Genomic DNA, 18929 nt, shown 5'->3' on the forward strand with positions numbered 1-18929 from the left:
GAGTTGTCTCTGCCTCCACAGCTCGTGCTTAATTTCATCTCCGCGCCGGGTTTTCTCAGGCGGCCCCAGCGGCAGGATCCAGTCCGGCGACAAAAACTCCGGCGCCAGGATTTGGGCGCCGCCGCGGCCTGCGCCCAGAGGGCGGGGCCAGGCGGGGCCAGGCGGGGCCAGGCGGGGCCAGGCGGGGCGGGGCGGGCGAGAGGAGGGAAGTTGTCGAAGTTAGGGGAGACGCCCGCCCGCCTGCCCGCCCGGGCCTCGCCTCCGGCTGCTCCCTCCGCCTCTTCCCCGCCCCGAGCCCCCGTCAGCCAGTCCTTCCTTCCCCTCCCGTGCATGATGGAAACACCATGGCTGCGGCGGCCCAGCTCTCTCTGACACAGGTAACGCCACCCGCCAGTCCGCCTGGCTCGGACGGCCGGTGTCCCCGGCCCCCTCCCCCACCGTCCTATGGTTCACCGACCTGGGCAGTTTCTCTCTGCCCCTGGCGGGGCGGCCGATACTGAGAGCGAGCGCGCGCGCGTGTGAGAGTGTGTGTGTGTGTGTGTGTGTGTGTGTGTGTGTGTGTGTGTGTGAGAGAGAGTGTGAGTGTGACTGGGGGAGGACGCCATCCCGAGACGGTAGCTCAGCCGCGGTAGCCGCGACCCCGCCCCGGCCGGTCGGCGCCGCAGCCCCGCCCCACGCGGCGCCCTCTCCTCCCGACCCCGCCGTGCCCCCCGACCCGCTTGGTGTGTGCCCGCTCCTCTCACTCCAGTTCTGCTTCACCCACCCAGGAAGTTTCCTCCTTCCAGGCCAGAAGCACCCAGGTGAGCTCCTGTTGAGCTCTCGCGGATCAGCCTCATCCTCGGGTCAGCCCTTGTCCCACACGAGGCTCGCCCTCGGGACAGGCAGAGTCACCTTCCTGAGCCAGGCGCTCAGGGTTGCCTCTAAGCCAGTCTTTCCTCTCTAAACCGGCCTTTTCCCAGCGGAGTCCGACGAAAACCCTTCTCCAGCAGTTTTCTCCAGTCAGTCTCTCTTCCACATAAGTCTCATTCTACCAGAGCGCGTACTTACCTTGCTAGCCCCTTCCTGGATTCAGCCTCTTCCCCTCCTGATCAGGTTTCCTGCTGGGTCAGATCCCCCTATTCAGTCTTTTCCTCCTCAGTTCTGCTACCACTCCTACCCGGTGGGCTCTCTATCGCTGTCCAAGCGGAAAACAGGGAAACATCCTTGAACAGGTGTGATGGTCCCACCAGTCTTGGTGCTGGGAAGGACGTAAGAGGTCACGTGTACCGGGGGAATCTTCACCAAAACCTGTTCTCAGGGTCTTTTCTCTTGCCATTCTGCTTCCTTCAGAGTCAGTCCTCGTGCTTCCCAGAAAACCGCTCAGCATCGCTCTGGGAGCCTTGTTCCTCGCTCTCTGTAAAGAAAGCCAATTGTAATCTTCCTGTGGTGTCCTGAATGGTGAGGGGGATGTGCACCTGTCAGACCCTTCCTGCTTTTTTGACCAGATCTCACCCCAACCTCACCTTCTCAGCCTGTTCTCTGCAGAGCTGGTGGCCATGGACTTCTCCGTTGGGGCCCACCCCAGCCTTCCTGCCTGCCCTGTAGTATCTCCCCGCCACCTTGTAGTCTCCTTGGCCTGGATTTGTCAGGGCATCTAAGGCAGAACACTGGGATAGGCTATACATTGGGGCGGGAGAGTTTCCTGTGTTGGGGTCAAGAGACTTTGGGGGTCTTTTGCCTAGCATTCGAGGATAGAGATATTGAGTGAAAAATGTTCTCCACAGGAACCAGGAATCACGTTAATAACTTGTGCCTCCGGTAAGATAACTAAGTTCAGCTTGCAGGAATTTTCAGCTCCATAAGTGAAGTCTGTTTCTTTTCCAGTTTATTTGGTGTTGCTTATCCTATTTTGACAAGCAGATATTGGGGAAGAGTACTTGGAAAATGGTGATTTAATCTTGGTAGCGAATCTCTTTGGAAGGGTCCTCCTGAAAACTCAGATTCGGGGAATGGCAACATTGACTTTTGGGTGTTCACTTTTTAATAGTCTAGTTAGTGATATGCATTAAGCAAGATCCTGTTGGCAGGCTGTTGCTCTCTGGCTCTGTTGTCCCAATTCCAGCGGGAGTTCTCCCCTCTTGAAGATTTTGCTCCCCTGAGGACTTCTATAGATTTGCTTCTTAGTTGTGTGCATACTTTATTCTCTCCCTGGGTAAGACCATGTTTTGAGTTTCTATTTACTATCATCTCTGGATATTTTCTTCAGGCTCTGTCAATTTTATAGACAGTTAAGTAATTTAAATATGTTCTTGTGGTTATATATTTAAATATTAACATCTACACAAAGTAAATACTGAATCAGGAGTATTATCCTTCATTGTTTTACATGTAAGAGAACAAACACTGATGGTTCATTTATATTGAATAGCCAAATAAGTCAATTTAGAATATTTTGATTTTAAGAAACTAAGAGGCAATAAGGTATATTGTAAAGGCACAGGAAAAAGAAACTTCCCAAGTGTTAATATACCCTAATGTGCCTCCTTGTTATTTAAAAACTTTGCTGATTTGTGTTTTTTAATTTAATTTTTTAACTGCTTGAGGCAAATAAACTGAGATAACAGTGCACCCTGGTTTCACATTCATTACTGATTTGTTTATGTCACCATCACCCCCCTGCCCCAACACACATTTAGACATAGCTATACTCAAGTGAGATTCTCCAGGGCAGGGACATCTTTCAACTCATCTGTTTCCCTCAGTGCCCATCTGGAAGAAAGTGATTAATAACTGTATGTCTTATGAATGGCTGAAAATTCTGAAGGGTTGTATGACAGTTACAAAGATTAAACTGATGCTGAAGTTAGTTTCTGCCTCTGATCATAAGATGATAATGGTTTTGGAGTAGGTTTATTCATTCAACCAATGTTTGTTCAGTACCTTTTATGTGCTATGTACTGTACTGGGATTGTCTTGTATATAATTTTTTGCCTTTATCAACTAAGCAAAACTGACAGTTGGGGGAAAAACACCTGAAAAATATTTTAATTTACTCTTTCCTTCCTCTTTCTTCTGCCTGCCAACCAACCCTCCAATTCCCCAACAAAATAAATTACGTAAATTATCATGGTCTAGCTTCTAGACAGGATAGACTATTAGAATAATGAAATGTTAGTTTCATTCCCAGCTCTTCCAGGAGCTAACTGTATGGCATTAAGTCTCCAGGCCTCAGTTTTCTTAGTTTTAATATTCATTAAACAAATATGTACTGACCATTAATTATGTACTAGGAATTATTCTAGGTGCTGAGGATATACTAATGAACAAACTAGATGGCAGTTCTTGGAGCTTGGAGACAAAAAAAACATGGAGCTTCCATTCTAGTTGGAGAGTTTGAATTAGCTGATCTAAGGACCTTTCCAAAGAACATTCTTTTTATAGATCATATTCTATGATTTGGAAATCTAGTGGTGACTTTCCTATGGTACTTTAGTGCAATATAGCCTTAGTGGTTTTTTTTAAAATAAATTTATTTACTTATTTGTTTATGGCTGCGTTGGGTCTTGGTTGCTGCATGCAGGCTTCCTCTAGTTGCAGCAAGCGGGGGCTATACTTAGTTTCAGTGCACAGGCTTCTCATTGTGGTGGCTTTTCTTGCTGTGCAGCAGGGGCTCTAGGTGCGTGGGCTTCAGTAGTTGTGGCTTGTGGGCTCTAGAGCGCAGGCTCAGTAGTTGTGGCTCACGGGCTTAGTTGCTTTGCAATATGTGGGATCTTCCCGGCTCAGGGATCGAACCCGTGTCCCCTGCATTGGCAGGCGGATTCTTAACCACTGCACCACCAGGGAAGTCCAGCCTTAGTGTTTTTTAATTTTAGTTTTCTTCGCTGGGTATTCTATTCTTGTCAATAAGAAGTAAAACTTGAGTAAGAAAGCTCTTGTGATTTTTGCTTATGGTGGTAGATTACAGAAAGATATTAATGCTTCCTCTTTTTAAACTTTGCTGATTGCCCATTTCGTCCTTAAGGCTGTATCTCTAATAATAATGATAATAATACTATTAGCTTCCCTTTGGGTGTTACTGTATGCCAAGAATTTTACTTCACTTAACCTAACACTCCATTTTACAAATGAGGGAAATAATTTGCATAAATTAGTGAGTGATAGATCTAAGATTTGAACCAAAGTCTGTACGACTTCAAAATCTGTCCACTGTACTTCTCTGTGTACTACATGCTCGGCATATCCATTGCTCCCTTGTATTTTTTATTCTTTTTTTCCAGTATTTGCCTTGTTTTCCTAATTAGGTACTAAACTTCTTGAGTATGGAAGCATTATCTTTTGCCTCTGAATCTCCAGTACCTTTCATGGCTTCTTGACAGTACAATTGTGGGCGTACAAGTACTGCTCTTGATGATGAGGAAGGTTTTATTTTATTGAAAGATGGCATAATATGAGTATTTTAAATAATCATCTATCAGTTCAGCTTTATGCTGAAGTTTTCTTGTTTTAATTTAGCAAGGATTCTTTTTTTTTTTAATAATAAAAAAGCCTTTAGAATGGGACTTAATTAAAAGTCTTAATATTTGATCAAAAACAATACATGCTATAAGGATACTTTTTTTTAATGCTTTTTTTAAATTGCAAGAGTGATAAAACTGCATTACAGAAAATTTGGAAATTGGAGGGAAAAAATCTCCCATAATTTCAGCTTTTGGTGTTTATTTTCAATTTCATTAAAGTAGACAGTATGTGTTAATATGGGTATCACCTTTGCAGTCTGGTTTAACAGTTATGATGGTAAATACAGGGCAGAGTGTGAAAATTATAACATGTTCCCAGAAGCAGAAAAGGAGTATTTATTCAACATGACATATCATTTGAGTTCCTACTATGGGAAAGGCACAATAATGATATTTTTCTTTTTTGCCTGCAGTTACAGTCCAGTATATTCAGGAAATCTTTGTTTCCTTGAGCAGTATTTAACAGTTTTCAAAAATGGCTTGGAATGTTCAGCATTTGGGAGGAGCTGTCACAGTTAAAATTAATTAGGAACAGTTGGTTTGTCCAATAGAGTGTATTCTTTTGTTTTCACTCTATTTGCAGACAGAACAATGATAACAGACTAACATGTAGTAGAAAAAGATTGAGCATCTTTATTTAGTGACGAATCATAGTTCTAATCCCCTGTTTCACTAATAGTCTAATTTAAGGTCTCAATCTAAGGTGTTTTACTTGCTCTTCAAAGAATTTTAAACACAGTTATATGCTTCTTTGTTTTGTGAATTTTGGACTTAATAAAGCTGGAACTCTGGAAACCAAAATCAGTAAAATGGCTTAAGCGAGAGAAGGGATGGGAGAGGGAGGTATGTAGGGAGGGAGGGGGGGAAGATCCATTGATAGAGGTCTGGGTAATTTGGAGAATTGGTAGAAATAAATGAAAAATTAATCTAGGCAGAGTTCATTAGGCAAACCCATATACTAAAATTTCATTTTAAAGTAGTGGAACTCTCATCAACAAGATAAAATATTATGTCTTCATTAAAAATTTTTATTAATCTGAGGGATGTTGTAACTTGAATGCTGTATTACAGTACAGTGGAAACATTTTATTTAGACAAATAATCTAATCCACTTAAGCATCATAGAAAAAAGACTGGAAGAAAAAAACACCAAGATTTTATGATAGCATGGTTATAATTTTTACTTACCTTTTCAACAGTGAGCATGTATTTCTTCTGTAATCAGCCAACTTAGCATTTCTGTGTGACAAGTTTTTTGAAAATTCACCCTTTTAAATTGAAATCAATAACTATATGTAATATTGGTATCAACTATACTTCAATTAAAAAAATAAATAGCTATATGTTAAGTAAAACTTTGTGTTCTAAGATGGCATCTATATTCACATTTCATCTTAAACATTCCCGTCTTTGGGTTTAGAGAAATTGGCCAGAAGAATGATAAAAATTATTATTACAATTGGTTTGGAGAATTCAGTCAGAGGACTAATTTATAATTTTGTGTGCTGCTTTATAATTTACGAAGCATTTTATGCTCTCTCATTTGATCTTCACAATAATCAGTAAGCTAGACTATTATTATCATTATTTCAAACTAGAGAATAGTCAGGCTCAGAATTTTGACTTAGGTTTATGCTGGCTCTCTTACTTACCGACTGTAAAACTTGTGTTAAAAAAAAGTTCAGGGCTTCCCTGGTGGCGCAGTGGTTAAGAGTACGCCTGCCGATGCATGGGAAACGGGTTTGTGCCCCGGTCCGGGAAGATCCCACATGCCGCGGAGCTGCTAGGCCCGTGAGCCATGGCCGCTGAGCCTGCGCATCCGGAGCCTGTGCTCCGCAACGGGAGAGGCCACAGCAGTGAGAGGCCCGCGTACCGCGCAAAAAAAAAAAAAAAAAAAAAAAAATCACACATACCAGTGATAGTCTCCATCCTGCTCTTGGCCTTCAATCCCATTCCAAGAGGCAGTCATTCTTGATGTTTCTTGTGTGTATTTCTAGCAATAGTCTGTGATGTAGATGCAAAAAAAAAAAATATATATATATATATACACACACACATATATGCACAAACACACATATATATAAGATATGCTATATACATAGTGTGAGTGTATGTATATTTCTTGGAATAAGCTGCATATTTTGTGGCTTATTATTATTTAGTGTAATTGATCTAGGAGATTGTTCTATACGAGCACATACAGATTTCCCTCATTATCTCCAACACTTGAGAATATTCCTTTATATGAATATACTGTAATTTATTTAACTAGCCACCTAACGATGGACTTTTATATTGTTTGTGATCTTCTGTTGTTACCAACAGTGCTGCAGTGAATATTCTTTTATACATCTTTGTGCACATGTGTATGCATTAATTTTTAGTAGGTATAATTTGGGGCCAAAGGATATTTTTAATTTGGAAAGATACTGCCAGTTTACATTCAGAAAGCTTATACTATCAACAGTGTTTGTGCCTTTTCCCCATCAACATGGTATATTATCAAGTTTTGGTCATTGTTAACCTGGTATATAATAATGATGTTTGTTGAAAGTTGGCTTCATGCACTGTGCTTTCCTATCACATAAATGTGAGCTTTTTAATATTTTGTACAAAAGTAAGATACAAGCGAGATATAAGAAACTTTGTGATATAAATAATGCTTTAATAATTGCAAGTGCAATTAAAAACTAATGGTTGGTACTACAAAGCCACAGTAATCAAAGCAGTATGGTACTGGCACAAAAACAGACACATAGATCAATGGAACAGAATAGAGAGCCCAGAAATAAACCCATGCACTTATGGTCAGAACCTATGACAAAGGAGGCAAGAATATACAATGGAGAAAAGGCAATCTCTTCAGTAAATGGTGCTGGGAAAACTGGACATCTACATGTAAAAGAATGAAATTAGAGCATTCCCTAACACCGTATACAAAAATAAATGGATTAAAGACCTAAATGTAAGATGTAAAACCATAAAACTACTAGAAGAAAACATAGGCAGGACATTCTTTGACATAAATTGTAGCAACATTTTTTTGGATCTGTTTCCTAAAGCAAAGGAAATAAAAGCAAAAATAAACAAATGGACCTAATTAAACATAAAGCTTTTGCACAGCAAAGGAAACCATCAACAAAACAAAAAGACAACCTACTGAATGGGAGAAAATATTTGCAAATGATATGACTGATAAGGGGTTTATATCCAACATATATAGATAGCTCATAACTCAACATCAAAAAAACAACCAGGGCTTCCCTGGTGGGGCAGTGGTTGAGAGTCCGCCTGCCGATGCAGGGGATGCAGGGGACACGGGTTTGTGCCCCGGTCTGGGAGGATCCCACATGCTGCGGAGCAGCTGGGCCCGTGAGCCATGGCCGCTGAGCCTGCGTGTCCGGAGCCTGTACTCCGCAACGGGGGAGGCCACAACAGTGAGAGGCCCGCGTACCGCAATAAAAACAAAACAAAACAAAACAACCTGATTAGAAAGTGGACAGAAGAACTGAATAGGCATTTTTGCAAAGAGGACATGCAGATGGCCAACAGGCACATGAAAAGATGCTCAACATTGCTAATCATAAGGGACAATGCAAATCAAACCCATAATGAGATATCACACACCTGTCAGAATGACACAAAAGACACAAATGACACAGAAAAGAACACAAATAACAAATGTTGGTGAGGATGTGGAGAAAAGGGAACCTCCATACACTGTTGGATGTAAATTGATGTAGCCACTGTGAAAAACAGTATGGAGGTTTCTCAAAAAATTAAAAATAGAACTACCATGTAACCCAGCAATTCCATTCCTGGGTATATATCCAAAAAAACACAAGAACACTAATTTGAAAATATACATGCACCCCAATGTTCATAGCAACATTATTTACAATTGTCAAGATATGGAAGCAACCTGTGTCTATCAACAGGTGACTGGATAAAGAAAATGTGGTATGTATATATATACAATGGAAATATTACTCAGCCATAAAAAAGAATGAAATTTTGCCATTTGTAGCAACATGGATGAACTTGGAAGGTATTATGCTAAGTGAAATAAATCAGACAGAGAACGACAAATACTGTATGATAGCACTTATACGTGGAGTCTAAAAAATACAACAAGCTAGTGAATATAACAAAAAGAAGCATCTATCTAGTGGGCTAAATATTAACGCAAAGATCCTGGAAGGAAAACATTCTTATGCCACTATTGAGAAGGAAGAGGACTGATGTTATGTAAACTACTAAGCAGTAGGTACTTTTAGGTGATTTACATATATTATTTCACTTAATATTCACAGCCTTTCTACGAGTAGGGATTAATCTTCTGCATTACTTACTCAGGGTTGTGTTGTAAGTGGTAGATTTGAGATTTGAACCTGGGCACATCTGTTCTAAAGCACATTTGCTATGCTGCTTCCTGTAAACAGCCATTGACAATATTTCAGACAAATTTAGGGATAAAAATGAACATTCACATGATATTACATTCCTCTATTGTTATGTAAAAGGAGCAAATTACTCAGTGGGATCTGTGTGTGAGTGTGTGTGTGTGTGAGTGAGTGAGAGAGAGAGAGAGAGAGAGAGAGAGAGAGAGACAGAGAAGAGGTCAGTTTGGGGATAATAATAATTAATGCATATTGAGAACTTATGATTTGTCAGGCACTGTTTTCAATAATCCTTACAACCTGTTAATCAGATCATCCTTATTATTCTTGTTTTATAAAAAGAGAAAACTTAGGCACACAGGTGAAGTAACTTGTTCAAGGTCAAGCTACTGCTAAGTGTTAGAGCCAGGGTTATAACCTAGGTAGTGTAAACAACTTATATAAATTGAACCAGTCTGTATTTCTGAGGGCAAAATAGCTCTGACAGAACTAATTAATGGTGCCATTCCTTGGTTATCACTGAACATATGTTCTAGGCTGCAACATCTTATGTGAAAATCAACTTTTCATTGCATAGACCACATCTCTAGAAAGTGATTGTTGTACCAAGTTATAGTGGAGGGTTTTTGTAGATATGATAGAAAGTAGTTTTACATTTTGCTACCTCTAGGAATTTATTGCTTATGAAAACCTAAGCTTATTTAGGTTAGTATACGTCACGCCAGTATTTACATTTAAGCTAATAGTCTCTTGGACATGGTAGTTTGGACTTGGAGTTCCTTCAGTATCATATTACTAAAGATCATACTGTGTATCAGAGAAAATTTTCCCTAAAAAACAAACTATTTTACTAAGTAAAATAGAACTGCTAGGTCTGGGGATTTCTGGTGTTCCAGATATTAAAAATTGTTGAAAAAATGGGAGTCTCAGGCTTTGCAGTCAGAATGTCTTAGGTTTCAATCTTTTGTTTGATTGTGTAACAAGTTTCTTAGCCTCTTTCTTTTTTTACCTATAAAATGGCAAATAAACTTAACCTGCAGGATTTGTTGTGAAGAATATGTGAAATGTTTATAAATGTCTTGGATCAGTTTAAATGGTAGCAGCTATTAACAACAACAACTACTACTACGATCACTAGCCAAATGTTTATAACAGCTAGATTTTAGTTATTTATAGGGCTGTTAATTTTTATGAAATGTTACACTTAATTAAAATTTTCATAAATCACTGATACCAAGGATTATTGGTAACTTCATTCCATCTTGTATTTACTAGGTACAACACAGTTACATCATTATGCATATACTAAAAATATGAAGCTTACATGCATTAAAAGTGCTTCCATTATTGTTGGTCCACCCTCTTTTATTTCAGAAAACATTTACTGAATGCCTCCTGTGTCCCCACTGTGTTAGGTCTTGGACATACAAAGAGAATAAGACCTAGGTTCATGCACTGAAGTACCTTTTAATCTTTTAGGGAGATAAACACTGACTCTGGGGTGATGAGTACTATGATACAGGATGATAGAAGAAAGGCACTTGGGTGCTGTGGAGTATCCTGATTTATGATGAAACTTTTTGTGGTAATTTAGTTTTTAATTTTTTCAGTGTTTTACAGTGTCCAAGATTGGTACTGTGGATGACATTTATTTATTTACTTATTTGGCTCCACTGGGTCTTAGTTGCGGCATGCAGGATCTAGTTCCCAGACCAGGGATCAAACCCGGGCCCCCTGCATTGGAAGCGAGGAGTCTCAACCACTGGACCACCAGGGAAGTCCCAGCATTTTAAATTGTACTTAAATGGATAACATAAAACCATAGGAATATTTGATTCAAGTCAAATTGTATTTTGGTGCATCAGGTCCACATTGGGGAAATATCATGTTCATTTTCTTATAATTTATTCTCTTTTTCTTTGTAATAAAGCAAGCATTTTTAACCTAGAGCACAAGACATTAGGAAGGGGTTTCAAGGATAGGCTGAAAGGATCTTTGACCTGCTCTAAAATAGTATGTAAAATAATAAAAGTATCATGATTTTTTATAGTGGGAAGGACACTAGACTTAGTACAAGACAAACCTGGATTTGAATTCTCCCTCTGCCACTTGTACTCTTTCTGGGTGACCATGGCAAGTTACTTAAACTCTTCTGACTTCCTTTTCCTTATCTATGATGTATATACATTGTTGGAATGTAAGAAACATTAAGTAAATAGCAGTGCTGTTATTATTATTGGTACTTATATACAGAATTCATATGAATATTATTAAAATTTTTTTTTTTTTTTCCAAAATTCTTCACTCATTAAAAAAACTTGTAGGGCTTCCCTGGTGGCACAGTGGTTGAGTGTCTGCCTGCTGATGCAGGGGACATGGGTTCATGCCCCAGTCTGGGAAGATCCCACATGCCGTGGAGCGACTAGGCCCGTGAGCCATGGCCGCTGAGCCTGTGCATCCGGAGCCTGTGCTCCGCAACGGGAGAGGCCGCAGCAGTGAGAGGCCTGCGTACCGCAAAAACCAAACCAAACCAAACCAAAAAAAAAAACAAACAAAAAAAACTTGTAACATGCAGAAATATAGCAAGGAAAGCATGGATCACCATCCACCCCATTCTTTAAATTTTTGTTTTTTTCTTTACATTTTTTTCTCTTTACATGTTTTTTTTAAACATTGTTGTAACCTCTCTCTTGCATTCTCTCTGTCTCTCTCTCACACACATACACACACACATACATACATATATACACATATGTATAGCTTTGTATTTTATTTTTTTTAACTTAACATATAGGTGTTTTCTTTCTATGTGGTCTTCATAGCATCGTTTTTGTTTGTTTTTTTTCCATCTTTACTGGAGTATAATCGCTTTACAATGTTGTGTTAGTTTCTGCTGTACCACAAAGTGAATCAGCTGTATACATATATCCCCATATCCCCTCACTCTTGAGCCTCCCTCCCACCCTCCCTATCCCACCCCTCTAGGTCATCACAAAGCATTGAGCTGATCTCCCTGTGCATAGCATCTTTTTAATGTCTTTAGAATATATTCATTGATTGGATGTTTTATAGTTAATCAAGCCCTAATGACTACAGATCATTTATATATCAATTATAATCAATGCTGTTGCAAATAACCTTTGATATGCCATTTGCTGAATTCTTTTTTGTAGAGTTATAAATGGTATTGACCATAATTGAGTTATTTTTCTGTGTATACCTTTGAATTTTGAGGTTAAACTTGAGTGATTTTCGTTTAGTTTATGAGATCTTGAATGGCAAAGCAGACAGCAGCAGTAATTTACTCAAGAGCAATAATCTCAAAAAACTACTGTGAGGGAATTAAGTTGAGTATATTTAATTTGGCTGCAAAGACCATTTAAAGATTATAAAGTTCACTTAGCATGGGAAATTGGCGTTAAAAGTTGTGAGCCTGAAGAAGATTGGATGATTTCAGTTTGCATACCTCTTTTTTTGCAGGCTAGGTTGCTTTCATTCTTAGTCTGTTGTCTACATTCTGTTCTTTGCTTTGTTTTTTTCTGGCACACTTTTAGGCAGGGCCATGTAAGATCTGGGGGTAGATGGGACCATCTGGCACTTTAGAACAGTTCAGAAACTTAACTCTGTTGATTGTACTTTGAGCTAGACTTGCCTGAAATGTCCTGGTTTGTCTCTGTGCTTGGCAGTTTTTTTCTTTTATACCCTCATAGCTTTTTTTTTTTTTTTTGTGATTCGCGGCCTCTCACTGTGTGGCCTCTCCTGCCGCGGAGCACAGGCTCCGTACGCGCAGGCTCAGCGACCATGGCTTACGGGCCCAGCCGCTCCGCGACATGTGGGATCTTCCCAGACCGGGGCCCGAACCCGTGTCCCCTGCATCGGCAGGTGGACTCCCAACCACTGCGCAACCAGGGAAGCCCCCTCATAGCTTTTTACAGCTACTTTCTTTCTTATTTTAGTACAGACATTTTACGAGTACTAGTGTTTACAGATTGAGGTAAACAAGACTTATTTTCCTTTAACCTAACCAAAAAAATTAATTATCTTTTGAACTATATCTGCATTTAGAAATATGAGCCATATCAACTACTTTTATTTATTTTTTTAATACTTTAAAAATATATTTTAATTTATTTTTGGTTGCGTTGGGTCTTGGTTGCTGCGCGTGGGCTTTCTCTAGTTGCGGTAAGTGGAGGCTACTCTTCATTGTGCTGCACGGGCTTCTCATTGCGGTAGCTTCTTTTGTTGCGGGGCACGGGCTCTGGGCACGCGGGCTTCAGTAGTTGCAGCACGCGGGCTCAGTAGTTTTGGCTCGCAGGCTCTAGAGCATAGGCTCAGTAGTTGTGATGCACAGGCTTAGTTGCTCTGCAGCATGTGGGATCTTCCTGGACCAAGGCTCGAACCCATGTCCCCTGTATTGGCAGGCGGATTCTTAACCACTGTGCCACCAGGGAAGCTCCAATCCTCAAGTACTTTTAATAAAATTACTAGAGGTACTGAATTTATAAAATGTTTAAAAATTGTTTAGTTGTTAAGAGATGTTCTTTGAGCTTCCTGCCCTATTATTTCATTCTTTTTATTTTTTCTTTGGCTGCGTTGGGACTTCGTTGCTGAGCGTGGGCTTTCTCTAGTTGCGGCGAGTAGGAGCTACTCTTCATTGCAGTGTGCGGGCTTCTCGTTGCGGTGGCTTCTCTTGTGGCAGAGCATGGGCTCTAGGTGCGCAGGCTTAAGTAGTTGTGGTACACGGGCTCAGTAGTTGAGTCACGCGGGCCCTGGAGTGCGTGGGCTTCAGTAGTTGTGGTGCGTGGGCTCAGTAGTTGTGGTGCGTGGGCTTTAGGGCGCTCGGGCTTCAGTAGTTGTGGTGCGTGGGCTCAGTAGTTGTGGCTCACAGGCTTTAGAGCACAGGCTCAGTGTTGTGGCTCATGGGCTTAGTTGCTCTGTGGCATGTGGGATCTTCTCGGACCAGGGGTCGAACCCCTGTCCCCTGCATTGGCAGGCGGATTCTTAACCACTGTGCTACCAGGGAAGTCCTATTTCTTTAAAATTAAAAAAAAAGTTACTTTTTAAACAGCCATATTGATGTACGATTCACATATTATACAATTTATCCATTTAAAATGTACAATTCAGTGGTTTTTAGTCTGTTTATAGTCGTGTGCAGCCATCACCACGGTCAATATTAGAGCATTTGTATCACGTGAAAAAGTAATCTCTTACCCTTTAGGTATCATCCCTTCTCCTCCATGCTTCCCCCAGCCCTAAGCAACCACTAATCTACTTTCTGTCTCAATAGATTTTCCTATTCTGGACTTTGTATGAATGTAATCACATAATACGTGGACTCTTGTTGCTGGATTCTTTCACTTAACATAATGTTTTTGAAGTTTATCCAAGTGTAACAAGTATCAGTACTTCATTGCTTTTTATGGCCGAATAATACTCAGTTTTATTGTTAAACCACATTTTGTTTATCCATTGATGGGCATTTAGGTTGTTTCCACCTTTTGGCTATTATAAATAATCCTGCTATAAACATTCATGTATAAGTTTTTGTGTGGATACGTGTTTTCATTTCTGCTGGATATATCAGGTCATGTAGTAATTCTATGTTTAATTGCTTGAGGAACTGACAGACTATTTCCAAAGCAGCTGTACCATTTTATATTCCCACCAGCAGTGTGTGAGGATGAGGATTTCTCCACATCCTCTCAAATAATTGTTACTATCTGATTGTTCAATTCTGGCCACCCTAGTGGGTGTAGAATAGTATCTCATTGTGGTTTTGATTTGCATTTCCCTGATGACGAATGATGTCCAGCACCTTTTCATATGCTTGTCAGCCATTTGTGTATCTCCTCTGGAAAAATGTCCATTCTCATCCTTTGCCCATTGTTTGTCTTTTTATTATTGAGTTGTGAGAGTTCTTTATATATTCTAGATAAAAGTTCCTAGTGAGATAGGTGGTGTGCAAATATTTTCTCCCATTCTGTGGATTGTTTTTTACTCTCTTGATAATGTCCTTTGATGTACAAAACTTCAAAATTTATGACCCCAAGTTATTTTTTTTTCTTTTGTTACTTGTGCTTTTTGTGTGATATTTAAGAATCCCTTGGCAAATCTCAAGTCATGAAGATTTATCCCTATGTTTTCTTCTAAGGGTTTTATAAGTTTAGCTTTTACACTTGGGTCTTTGATCTGTTTTAAGTTAATTTTTGTATATGATGTAAGGTAGTACATTCTTTTGCATGGATATACGATTGTCACAGCACCATTTATTGAAAAGACTACTCTTTCCACATTGAATGATCTTGTAAAAATCATTTGGCCATAGATGCGTGAGTTTATTTCTGGACTCTTAATTCTATAACGTTGATCTGTATGTCTCTCCATGTGTAGTATAGCACTGTCTTGATTACAGTTGCTTTATAGTAAGTTTTGAAATTGGAAAGTGCTAGTCCTTTAACTTTGTTTTTCTTTTTCATGAATGTTTGGCTATTCCATGTTTCTTGCAATTCCTTATGAATTTTAGAATCAGCTTGCCAGTTTCTACAAAGAAGTCATTTGGAATTCTCATAGAGATTGCACTGACTTTGTGATTAGTGGGAGTAATGCTGTCTTAACAATGTTAAGTCTTCTGACCCATGAACATGGGATTTTTTTCCATTTATATATATAATTTTGTTCAACAATGTCTTGTACTTTTTAGAGTATGAGTTTTGTACTTTGTTAAATTTATTCTTAAATATTTTGTTCTTTTTGACTTATTCTTATTTGAATGGAATTGATTTCTTAATTGCATTTTTACATTGTATATTACAAGTATATAAAAATACAAATAATTTTTGTATATTGTCTTTGTATTTTGCAACTTTCCTGAACTCATTTGTTAGTTCTAATAGTTTTTTAGTAGATTTCTTGGGAATTTTTATATATTAGAGCATGTCATCTGTGAATAGAGATAGTTTTACCTCCTCTTTTCCAGTCTGGGTGCCTTTTATTTCTTGTTCTTGTCTAATTTCCCTGGCTAGAACCTCCAGTACGATGTTGCGTAGAAGTGTCGAGAGTGAACATTATTGTCTTGTTCCTGACCTTTGGGAGAAAGCATACGTGTGTGTGTGTGTGTGTGTGTGTGTGTGTGTGTGTGTGTGTATTTATTTATTTATTTATTTATTTATATTATTTTTTTTGCGGTACGCGGGCCTCTCACTGTTGTGGCCTCTCCCGCCGCGGAGCACAGGCTCCGGGCGCGCAGGCCCAGCAGCCATGGCCCACGGGCCCAGCCGCTCCGCGGCACGCGGGATCCGCCCCGGACCGGGGCACGAACCCGTGTCCCCTGCATCAGCAGGCAGACTCTCAACCACTGCGCCACCAGGGAAGCCCTTATTTATTTATTTTTTCAGTACTTTGAAGGTGCCTAGTTCAGCCATTGATTGTTTAGGAAATCTAGTATTATTTGAAAGGGGTTTAATTCACATTTTGGTTATGTAGCTCAGGGTTTCTTGAGAGTGGTCCTGTACTATCAGTGTCACCTGAGAACTTCTTAGAAATGTAAATTCTTAGACCTCAGCCCGGTCCTATTCTGAATCAGAATCAGAAGTGCAAGGGATGACGAATTACTTAGCTTTTTGCATGGTAAATGTAGTTCATATTTTAAAAAACTAATAATGCTACTAATGAGTAATACATATAGGGTTTTAAATATATGAAGCATGTAATATTCACAAAGACTGCTTATAGTAGGTATTCCCTCCCTCCTTCCCTTTCTTCCATGGAAACAACCCAGAGAGGTTGTCAGTTTCCTGTGTTTTGGGGCAGTGGTTAAAAGAGTGAGCTCTGGCATTGTTCTGCATGGCTTGAAATTCTAGTTCTGCCGTTTGCTAGCTGTGTGAATTTGGGCAAGTCATTTAATCTCTTTGTGTTTAAGAGTCTTCATATGTAAGGTGTAAGAGTGTCCATAGAATTGTGAAAGTTAGATGAGATAATACAAGTGCTGAGAATAGTGTCTGGTCCATAGTAAGTCCTTAATAAATATAAATACTTGCAATTACAATTATTATTGGTTAAGAGCACCCAGCCATGGTCCATTTGTCATAACTTTCTGCTATATGTTTCTTGCTGTACCTGAAATTCATTCCTTTCCTTTGCTTCATTCATTTGACAAATACTCAGTACCTACTATCTGCAAAGCACTGGTGTCCGTATTATGACATTACATAGTGAGCAAGACAAGTCACTGGCCCCATGGGTTAATGTTTCTAGTCAGGGAGACCAATAGAAACAAATAGATAATAAATATGTCAGATAGTGATAAGAGCTAGGAAGAACAATAGAACAGGATTAGGGAAGAGAGTGCCATAAGGTGGCACTTTAGCTAGGGTGGTCAGAAAGGCCTCTATGAGGATGTTACATTTGATCAGAGATCTGAATGAAATAAGAAGTGAGACATATGAATGAATATCTGTGGGGATGTTCCAGGTAGAGGGAGCAGCAAGTACAAGAGCCTTGAGATAGGAGTGCTCTTTGCAGTTGCTTGACTGGTTCCTTTATGGTTTAGTTTAGGTGTCACTTGTAAGTGACTTCCTCAGCTTTTTCTTAGTTTTTTATGAAGTAATTCAGACATGACTTTTCTTCATATGTCTCCCTTAGGTGTCACTGATGCCATAGCAACTGTGTTTGCTCCCTGTTGATGTACTTATTACAATGAATTGTTACTGTCTTTTTTTCCCACTGGACTGAGTTCTCAATGTCAGGGATGATGGTTTCTTATTGATACTAATTTTATTATTCCCAGTATCTAGGCGTATAGATGTACAATAGATGTCTAAGTGAATGAGTAATGAATGAACAACCAAGTTTCTTGCCTTCTTATTTCCTCAGTATATTTCTCTCTGTACTTGTTTCTGCCTGGTAATAATGATAGTAAGTACAATTTATTTGAATACTTTTTTGTTTGTCTGACAGTCAGCTTTTAGTGCATCAAATACATGTTTGTATTTAGCCATTGTGTTATAATTTCTCTCTTTTTTTCCTCTATCTTAAGACTAAGGTCCAGGAGGGCAAAGAAGTTGTTCTGTTTGTTCATCTCTGTATCAGAAGCGTCTAGTATAGTAACATATCAGGAATTGTTTGAATGAGTGATATGTTAGTATGCTAATACATTGAGTCTTCTACTGAATCATGTAGACTATATAGCATAAACCATATTTGTATAATATTCCAATAGACCCTGAACTAGGAGCTTTAAGCAAAATAGATCATATTAGATATTCTTAACCCTCCTAACTGCTTTCCCTCAGCAGCACCATTGTTCATGTAAGTGCTCCAAATAGAGTTACATTTTCTTAACTAGAAATTGAGACATATGGTCCAATAATTATACAGAATACTTGAAATTCAGACTGGATGAGTATTTTTTTAAATGTATCTTTATTGGAGTATAATTGCTTTACAATGTTGTGTTACTTTCTGCTGTACAAAAAAGTGAATCAGCTATATGAATACATATATCCCCATATTCCCTCACTCTTTAGCCTCCCTCCCACCCTCCCTATCCCACCCCTCTAGGAGGTCACAAAGCACCGAGCTGATCTCCCTGTGCCATGCAGCTGCTTCCCACTAGCTATCTGTTTTACGTTTGGTAGTATATATATGTCAGTGCTCCTCTCTCACTACGTCCCAGCCTCCCTTTCCCCTGCTGTGTCCTCAAGTCCGTTCTCAATGTCTGCATCTTTATTCCTGCCCTACCACTAGGTTCATCAGTAGCATTTTTCTAGATTCCATATATATGTGTTAGCATACGGTATTTGTTTTTCTCTTTCTGACTTCCTTTACTCTGTATGACAGACTCTAGGTCCATCCACTTCACTACAAATAACTCAGTTTCGTTCCTTTTCATGGCGGAGTAATATTCCATCGTATATATGTGCCACATCTTCTTTATCCATTCATCTGTCAATGGACATTTAGGTTGTTTCCATGTCCTGGCTATTGTAAATTGTGCTGCAGTGAACATTGTGGTACATGTCTCTTTTTGAAT

At 39.5% G+C, this 18929-nt stretch overlaps 1 protein-coding gene across 1 annotated transcript in view; it reads left to right on the plus strand.

Moving 5' to 3' along the window:
- The first annotated feature begins 238 nt into the window (after positions 1-238).
- Positions 239-18929, plus strand: part of EPS15 (epidermal growth factor receptor pathway substrate 15) — a 160191-nt gene continuing 141500 nt past the window's right edge. Inside the window, exon 1 of the mRNA XM_082834099.1 lies at positions 239-377. Within this exon, the coding sequence (XP_082690225.1) occupies positions 345-377 (33 nt within the window). The 5' untranslated portion in view covers positions 239-344. The remainder of the gene's footprint in view (positions 378-18929) is intronic.

This window comes from Leucopleurus acutus (genome assembly GCF_964270905.1).
Source record: "Leucopleurus acutus genome assembly, chromosome: 2".
NCBI lineage: Eukaryota > Metazoa > Chordata > Mammalia > Artiodactyla > Delphinidae > Leucopleurus > Leucopleurus acutus.